General features: G+C 55.0%; 1 protein-coding gene across 1 annotated transcript in view; it reads right to left on the reverse strand.

Moving 5' to 3' along the window:
* RASA3 (RAS p21 protein activator 3) overlaps window positions 1-9,388 on the reverse strand; it is a 75,419-nt gene that overhangs the window by 28,946 nt on the left and 37,085 nt on the right. The window contains exons 4-6 of the mRNA XM_077753948.1: window positions 8,677-8,753; window positions 709-789; window positions 128-200 (exon numbers count right to left, since the gene is read on the reverse strand). Coding sequence (XP_077610074.1) covers window positions 128-200; window positions 709-789; window positions 8,677-8,753 — 231 coding nt within the window. The remainder of the gene's footprint in view (window positions 1-127; window positions 201-708; window positions 790-8,676; window positions 8,754-9,388) is intronic.

The raw sequence follows: 9,388 nt of genomic DNA on the forward strand, positions 1-9,388 counted from the left end.
TGGGGTGGGGGTGGGGGCAGGGGCGGCCGCTGCAGGGGCTGCAGAAGGTAACTCTGCTGGAGGCCCTTCAGACCCACACTCTCCCCCCAGAGTCTCGACGTGACGTTTGCGGCACTGAGTCACCAACCTCAAAATAAAACACTTCGTCGAACTGGGGATTGTTGGTCTTCTTCTTTACCTTCGTCTTCTTTGCTTCTGACCTGTGACCAGGGAGGGAGGTGAGTGATCAAAACCAGCACTGCTGGTGCCAAATCTTTCGGCCNAGAGAGAGAGAGAGAGACAGTGTGAGTAGGGGAGGGTCAGAGAGAGAGACACAGAATCTGAAACAGGCTCCAGGCTCTGAGCTGTCAGCACAGAACCCGACTCAGGGCTTGAATCCACGAACCGTGAGATCATGACCTGAGCCGAAGTCGGAAGCTCAACAGACTGAGCCCCCCAGGCGCCCCTAGTAAATACAAGTGTTTGTCCCTAACCCAGGCGGCCTGCAGACAGGGACATTGCCGAGCCAAGAATGCCCGACATGAAGAACGTGAGGGCTTTCTTCACAAAGCAGTTTTAGGGCAATAGGAGAAAGGAAAGTAAGCGAGATCGATACATCCCACCTCGCGGCCCACCCTGCACTTTCCTGAACACGGAGTCCTCAGCATCGCGGCGCCTGAGTACGGCTCGCCCGCGAGGCCCGGGGCGGGTGCGGGGCGCGGAACTTGCCTGCAGGGTCCTTCCAGGGCCACGGTGGCATAGGGGTCACACTGCCCATTCACGATGGGAAGGCCTTGGCACTCGAAGATGCTGCAGAGAGAATGGGGGTGTCAGGGCGGGAGGTGGGGGGCCTGCAGGCAGTTTCTCAGGGTTGCCCTGAGGTCCGAGAGGGCAGCGGCCTCAGCAGCCCAGGGCCGAGAGTCCTGAGTTCTGGGTGGTGGTCCCCGACTGCCCAGGAGCTCCCGTCAGATGAGCACTAGTAAGTGCACCAATTAGCAGCTGGGAACCATCTGGGGGCAGGGGACAGTGCCTGCCACATTCAGGACGCCCTCCTGGTGACTTGCGTGCGTGAGGCCTTGCAGGGCTTCCTGTGACTCATGAATCCACCTGCCCAACAACCTGACACAGTGGACGCTACTGCATGTCCAGGCTGTAGGTGGGGGCTTGCGGGTCCTGCCCAGGCACGACCTCCGTGCCACACGTGCCTCTGGTAGCAGGGTCTCCTCATGCCTGATCCCACCTGCAGACTGATTGAGGCAGTTCTTGTCTGAGGCTCTGCCTGGGGCACCAGAACAGTCTGGCCCCACCCCGGGGTCTCCGCGGAGTGCCGAGTGGGGGCAAGGAGCTCTGCCAGTGGAGAATCAATGCTTCCCAGGGCGCATGAGCCCCTTCAACCCACAGCCCCCGCGCTCTGCCCGACCCCGTGGTGCTCGCCCTGCGTATTGACACAGGCCTGTGGAGCGCCGTGGAGCCCCCTCCTCTCAGAAACACCCACAGCGGCTCAGACCCCAACTGTAGCCTCTGTCTCCTCACCCACCTCCAGGCTCCACCTGGGACGCCTCCTGCCCGTTGCCAGCCACACGGCTCCAGGACAAACCCAGCCCCACTGTGACCCCCGGGTCTGCTTCCCGAACTTGGGGTCACAGAGCCGGACTGCCAATTGCCCGCCATCCAGAAATGTTCCACCCGTTCAGCATCCAGCTCTTCAGCTGACTGTGGTGGAGGAGGGGTCCAGTCGTCAGCGTTCCCTCTGGGGACGCAGGAGTCCTGCCCCCACAGAGGAGCGTCAGTTTGGCTACACAGATGCAAATTCATTTCCCTGCGACGTCTCTGGGCTCTAGAGTCTCCTTGCCCCTGGGAAGCCAGAACCCAGAAAGACTGCTCTGCGGGGACTCAGGCAGGGCTGTGAAAGGGGGCGGAGCAGCGTCTCGAGCAGCGCCAGCAGAGCCAAGCGCCAGTGCACACGTGTCTTCTGGCACACGTGGCACGTTGCCCACATGCACTACATTCTAAAGGAAGGGGGTCCAGCGTCCACAGAAATGTGCACGACCAATCGCCTCCGATGCACAACACGTGTCCGCTCGGCCCGGCGGAGACCTCAGCGGCCTTGTGGCCTCCCGGATCACACATGACGACTACCTGACGCACTGCACAACCCTGCCCAGAGCCCTGCCTCCGTGCCGACGGACCGGCTCACGCCTGCCCGGCTCTGCAGTGCAGTGATGTACCGACGCCCTCACATGCCGACACGCCTCTGCAGCTAGAACGTAGGCCCCGGGAGGCCGAGAACAGCCCTCAGCTGGCAGCAGGGGTCATGAAGTATTTTTCAATGAATGATAAAAAGGTATATTAATCTTTGTTGGGGATGAAAAAGCAGCACGATAGGTCCCCGAGTCCAAGCCTGAGACCATACACAAGGAGAGGCCCGGTGTGAGGTGGGGACCAGCAGGTACCTCGTCCACAGACAACAGGAACATGAGACGGTGGGTCACCGAACCACCTGGGCCTCAGCCAGGCGTCCAGGACAGTAGACTTGGGCATGCGAGTGAACAGGACAAAAAAGAGGGGCTACAATCAGGAAGAGCCACGTGCGGAAGGAACAGGGAGGTTTCTGTGAGCACGCCCAGAAGGTCCTCCATCCGCATGACGGCACGAAGGCTTGGCTCGGACGGCAGCACCCAGGCAGGTGGGTGGGAAAGCCTGCAGCTCATATCCACTACCAGCTGGACAGGACACGGCTGCCTCCAGCCTCCAGCCTCCTGGGCTCTCCCGGGCACGTGCGGGGAAGGGATGCCCTCAGGAAGGAACTGCAAGTGCTCACAGGGCAACCTGCGGTTTGGGAGGGAAGACGGCCTCACCTTGCTCTTCAGGCTGGTGGGGAGGGTGCTCCTAGCGGAGAAGGTGCACCTGTGGGGGGGTGCTCCCAGCGGGGAGGGTGCTCCTGGGGGGAAGGTGCTCCTGGGGGGAAGGTGCACCTGTGGGGAGGGTGCTCCCAGCGGGGAGGGTGCTCCCAGTGGGAAGGGTGCTCCTGGGGGGAAGGTGCACCTGTGGGGAGGGTGCTCCCAGCGGGGAGGGTGCTCCCAGTGGGAAGGGTGCTCCTGGGGGGAAGGTGCACCTGTGGGGAGGGTGCTCCCAGCGGGGAGGGTGCTCCCAGTGGGAAGGGTGCTCCTGGGGGGAAGGTGCACCTGTGGGGAGGGTGCTCCCAGCAGCAGAGAGAGACAAGCTGGAAGTAGGGAGAGGGAAGGCCTGGAGAGAGAACTCAACCTGGCCAGAACACCCCCAGGCAGGCACCCCTGAAAGACCACCTAGGCCAGGTGAGAGGTGAAAGGAGCCAGGGGAGGACCTGAAAGTGCAGGTTCTGCAGCCTCTGGCTGGGTGGGCTGCCGGCCCCAGCAGGCGCTGCCAGGTGGTGTGCGGGTGGAGGCCCCCAAGAGATGTGACCTTATTTGGAAAAAGGTCTTTGCAGATGTAATCACGCTAAGGATCTTGAGATGATGAGATTTAAACCCAATTACTAGGGTCCCTACAGGAGGGAGCCTTCACAGACACAGTGGAGAGGGTCACGTGAAGGGGGAGGAGAATGGGAAGGGACTGCCTGCTGCCCCGGAAGCTGGGGGTGGGGGAGGGACTGTCCCCTGGAGTGTCCAGATCTGGCTTCCAGAATTGGGATAGAATAACGTTCTGTGGAGTTAAGCCACTTAAGATTGTGGTGTTTGGCCTCAGCAGACCTAGGAAAGTAACACCCCTGCAGTAAAGGAGTGACGTGCGTCAGGGAGGCTGAGAACACGTCGCCATCACATTCTAGAGAGGAAAGTGGGGATAAGTTACGGTGGCCGTGCTGCCCGGCAGGAGGTGGGCCTGATTCTCAGGCGAGGAGAGAAGCGTATTGGAATGAATTTGCTTCTGACAACAGACTTCTCTTCAACGGCTCGTCTTCCCAGCTCTTAATTTCTCCCGAGCCCATAACACACTGTGAGGTTGGCCCAAGCCCTTGCCAACTGTTGAGATGCCAGGGCGCGAGGGGAGGACCCACACAAATAACTGTGTGTGCTCCTGGACAAATGCCGGCAGAGACGCTATTATTCCAATTTTGTACAGGAAGTGACCCACAGAGAAAGTCAGAGCTTGCAGGGTGTCACATGGCTGGGGAAGATTTCGCTGGCTGTGGATGCCAGGGTTTGGGGTCCTGAGCCTTTTGCACCTGATCAAAGGTCGAGTGTCCACTGTCTCCTGTTCCATCCCAAATCAGGCCTGTTTGTGGCAAGTCCCAGGTGCACAAGAGACTTAGCTCTCAGGAAGAAAGTGATCGAATACAAGATGGCTGCAATATTAGAGGAGACGTTGTGGCCATAACACCCACATTAAAAAAGACAAAAAGATCACAAATCCATCACCCTCACTTCTACCCTAAGAAACCAGAACAAGAAAAGCAAAAAACCCACACAGGCAGAAAGAAGGAAATAATCAAGACCATAGCAGAGATAATGAATTAGAAAAATCAGTAAAACCAAAAGTGAGGCGTTTGTAAAGATCCACAAACTTGACAGGTCTTTAGCTAGGCTGACCGAGAAAAAGAGAAGATTCTCGTATTTCTAAAATTAGTAATGAAAGAGGGGGGACGTTTCTAATGACCTTAGAGAAAAAAAAACATTCTTTAAAAAACATTTCAAAGGAGCTAACCAACTGGAAAGACAGTGTTCCAGGGGCTGGAAGGGTTAGAATTGCTAATTCCGCAAAATGATCTACAGATTCAATCACCATCAAAACATCAGCTGCTATTTTTGTGGAAATTAACACGGTGATCCTAAAATTCACATGGAAATGAAAAGCGCTCAGGATGGCCAGTCACCAAAGAAAAAGGACCAGGATGGAAGACTTCTGCTTCCTGATTTCAAAACTTACTACAAATTGAAAGTTGCCAAGACTGTGGCGCCAGCACAGGGCAGGCATGGAGGTCAATGGAATAGCGCAGTTGACTAGTAAGTCCAGCGATTTTCAACAAAAATGCCAAGATAATTCACAGGGAAAGAATGGACTTTTCACCAAATGGTGCCAAGACAACTGGGTGTTCAAAAGCAAAGGGATCAGTGCTGGCACCTAACACCACGTGTAACAATTAATTCCAAACACAGTGAGGGCCTGAAGGTGAGGGCCGAAACCACAGGGACGTTAGACTGGATTAGGAAATGATTTCTTAGATACCGACCTAAAACACAGGAAACAACTGATAAATTAGAGTGCATCAAGATTTAAAAGTCTTGTATTACAAAGAACATTACCAAGAATGTGAAGGCAAAGAGCAGAATGACAAAAAAAAAATGTTTTCAAATTATATATTTGACAAGGACCTAGTGTCCAGAATACATGAAAAATTCTTACATCTTCACAATAAAATACTAATAACCCAATGAAAACATCAGTAAAGGACTTGCATAGACATTTCTTCAGAGAAGAAAGAGAGCTGGCCAACAAGGACGAAGAAGGACAGTCCGTGTCATTTAGGGAACTGTGAGTCAATGCCACGTCGTGCCCACCAGGAGCCCGCAAAGCCAGACACGGAGAATCACGCAGGTCGGCAAGCGTGGGGGGACTGGAGCCGTCACACACAGCTGGCCGTGTAAACGGGGCGGCCACTGTGACAAACAGCCGGGCATTTCCTGAAAGAGTTACACAGAATTAAGGTACAATGCACTGAGTCAACCCCTGTGTTACGTACCCAAGATTAGCGAGAACAAGTCTGCACAAACACTTGTACAAGAATGTTCCCAGCAGTATTCACAATCGCCTAAAAGTAGGAACAACCCAAATGTCTATGATGGATGATGGGTAAGAAAATGCAGTGAAGCCACACAGTGGACATTATTCAGCCCTGTCATCGAAGCCCCGTCGCCTGCGACTGCGTGCGTGAGCCTTGACGACATCACGTTCAGTGGGAGAGGACAGTCCCAGAGAACCACACTTTATGTGATTCGGTTTATGTGAGGCGTCCAGAACGGGTAGGTCCACAGGCAGGAGACAGGCCAGTGGCTGCCAGGGGCTGAAGGGTATGGGATACAACCGCTCCTGGGGACAGGATTTCTTTCTTGGGGTGATGGAATGTTCTGGAACTAGAACATTAGTGGTAATGTTAGTTAGGTAAGGTTAGTTAGGTAAGGTTAGTGGTAATAGTGCACAACCTTGTGAATCTACCAACAGTGTGCACTTTACAATGCTGAATCGTATGGTATGTAAACTATATTTCTTTAGTGAAAGAAAAATCTACAGGGCGAGGCAAAGAGAATAAAGAAAAGCTAATGGTCCCTCAGACACTTCTGACTCACTTGATTGGAGGATATGAGCCCCTATGGACTCTGTGACACCCCTATACTCTTTCTCTCTCACTGCACCTCTACGGGGGACCCTTCTGCCACGGAACTCTGAACACAGTGTACTAGTGTGTGACAGTATGTGCCGATGGGTGTGCTACTTTGTGTATATATGCATAGTGTGTGTTTATACCAGTGTGTAGACTAGCGTGTGTGCTCGTGTGTACCAGCAGGTGTACCAGTGTATGTGCTACTGTGTGCTGATGAGTGTGCTAGTGTGTACCAGTATGTAAACTAGCGTGTGTACTGGTGCATACTAGTGTGTGCTCGTGTGTACTAGAAGGTATACTAACGTGCTAGTGTGCACCAATGAGTGTGCCAGCATGTAAACTAACATGTGTACTAGTGTGTATGATTGTGCTGAGTGTGCTAGCATGAACCAGTGTAAACTAATGTGTGTACTGGTGTAAACTAGCACGTGTACTAGTGCATACTAGTGTGTGCTCGTGTGTACTAGTGATGTTAGTGTGTGCTAGTGTGAGAAGTAGTCTGTGCTGGTGTGTACTAGCATGTGTAGTAGATGTGCTAGTTCATTAGTGTATGTAAAGTATACACTAGTATGTACATCAGTGTATACTCATGTGTGCTAGCATGTGTACTAGCAGGTACTAGTGTGCGTACTATTGTGGACTAGGAAGAAGCAGGTAGGATTCCACCACGAAGACAGAGGAAGCAGGCTAACCCTGGCACTCAGACTAAGGAGACTTCCAGAAGGCGATGTCTGGGGAGCCCCCAGGGTTGGCAGGAACTCTGGGGGTGGGCAGGACGGGGGTGGGGGGGCGTGGCAGAGTGGGGAGTGGGATGCAGTACTCAGTCTCCTGCTCTGGGCACCACACCTGTCATCTGATCGAGACCTTCCCCCCCCGACCACAGGACAGGACCACGGCTCTTCCCCCGGCCCCTGGACGGGACCGGGCTCCCCCCTCCCCAGACGAACGGCTCACATCCGCCCCCCTCACCCGGACGTGCGGCTGGACAGGGCGCCTGTCAGGGCAGGGACCCTGGCCCACATCTCTTGTGTTCACCCTCCTGACTCCGTGCTCTGCCCCCCAACCCCTAAAGCACACCTCGTATTCTATGCAGGGCTCTTCTTAAACAGTCTTAAGTTGTTGTGGAACACGGTTAGATAAGCCTACAAATAAGCAAGAAAACAGGCCACTTCCACTGCTACAGGGTCTGAGAGCACAGCAACTGTTTCGAGAACAGGAGCACAGAAGGGCCTGAACACATTCCCACACATGGGCTCCCTGCAGCCAGAAGCGACCAGAGGCCGTCTGCAGCCATCCGACGGCGGACTCCAGCAGTGCTGTGGGCAGCAGGCCGGGGCCCTCCGGGGCGGCAGACAATGGGGACCCTCCTCGGCCCCCCCACCCCAGGCCTTGTGCCAGGACACAGGGAGTGCAACCCTAAAGTGGAACTTGGAATCTCAGCCCAAGAACAAGGCATCGCTCAATCTCCGAAGCCCTTCTCTCCAGAGACAGTTAAGAGATGAATTCAGGAAACAGTCTTCTCCGAGGATGAAGCAAGCTGTAGCCTCTGGTCCCCTCCCGGTTTCTGCGCACCTTCACTTCCTCTTCCGGGACTTCCTCTTCCGAGACTGCCTCCCAACCACCCTTCACTCAGGAATGACGCAGGCTCCAAACACACCGGCCAGACCATTGGCCAGAACGCACCTCTGGCACCCGCCCAAGGGATCCCTAACTACTGCAGGGGTCGTCAGTAAAGAAAACCGTGGGGCCCACGGAGCAGGCAGCGAGAGAACGGGGTCTCGGCCGGGGTGTGTGTGCCCTGAGGTCTCGCTGGGGTCAGAGGGCAAGGACCCTGCACACATTGCAAGCTTGTGCATGTGTCTGGGTATCTTCTAAGAGTCCTCGGCCTCCTCCTCTATGGGATCCATGACCCTAAAAGTCAAGGGCCTCACCCGTTTAGACACATGCACAGACATCCACACTCACCTAGCCTTGTGGGGTAGAAGGAGCCCTGGATTCAGGGTGTGAGGTCTGGGTTCAGGCCCCAGCTCTGCCAACCAGCCTCAGACACACCTCTACACAGTCCTCACCTGTATGGTCCCGGGTGAGATGGCACCCACTTTGCCTAAGTGTCACCCTGCGTAAGCGTGGCTGTTTGCAAAAGCCAAATTCACTACCTCTAGGATGGGCATTTGCTTTATTTGAGGACGTTAAGAAGAATGTGCCAGAACCCCTAACAAAAATGTCATGGTGGGGAATCACCGAACTCTAGGAATTCGTATTCATTTGTTTGAAAAACAAGCACCCGTCGCACTCCCTGGGGTCAGTTTCTACTTCACGAAGACCAGCCGTCCATGTCTTACCGCGTGGCCAGCTTGTGGCAGACGGCGCCTGTGTCGGTGATGACCTCACTCAGCCTCAGCTCCAGGTGGACCTTGCCCTGAAAGGCATAAGGACAGAGGGTCACGAGGGGCTGGCCACGTGCAGGGGAGGGGTCCCCAGTCTCTGCTCACAAACGTGAAGCTGTGTCTCACCCCACGCAGCACCCATGGCACTCTCCCCGCCCCACTCCGACCCCAGGGCTCCAGATGGGGCGCAGCTCCCCCCGAGTGAAAGGGTCCAGCCCAACAGGCACGTAGCACTCCCAACTTCAAGGACAGCAGATCGCTGTTTCAGAAGAAAGAAGTCAAAAAGCACAAGAAACAGGTCCTGAAGAAAGCAGCCTTCCAAACATGTTTGCTGCTTGCTTTCGGCTGCAACCCTTCATACAACAGGTGCCTGCGTCAGACACTTGAGCCTGGGTGCAGGTATGCACGACTGCCCTGTCACCTCAGTGCTTGTGTGTGTGTGTGTGTGTGTGTGTGTGTGTGTATGTGTGTGTGTGTGTGAGATGCCTGGACACCAGGCCGGGGAATCTCAGTCCTGCGCCCCAGGCGGGTCATTAATGCCCACAGACGCTTCTGAAAGACAGGGAGCAGAGGCGGCTGGAATTCCGAGAGCAAGACCAGTGCTATGTTTCTGCCTGTGTCTATGTCTCTGCAAAGGTCAGACCAGACGGAGGACCCAACGAGGTTA

Source organism: Crocuta crocuta, unplaced genomic scaffold (genome assembly GCF_008692635.1).
Source record: "Crocuta crocuta isolate KB4526 unplaced genomic scaffold, BGI_CrCroc_1.0 scaffold31, whole genome shotgun sequence".
Lineage (NCBI taxonomy): Eukaryota > Metazoa > Chordata > Mammalia > Carnivora > Hyaenidae > Crocuta > Crocuta crocuta.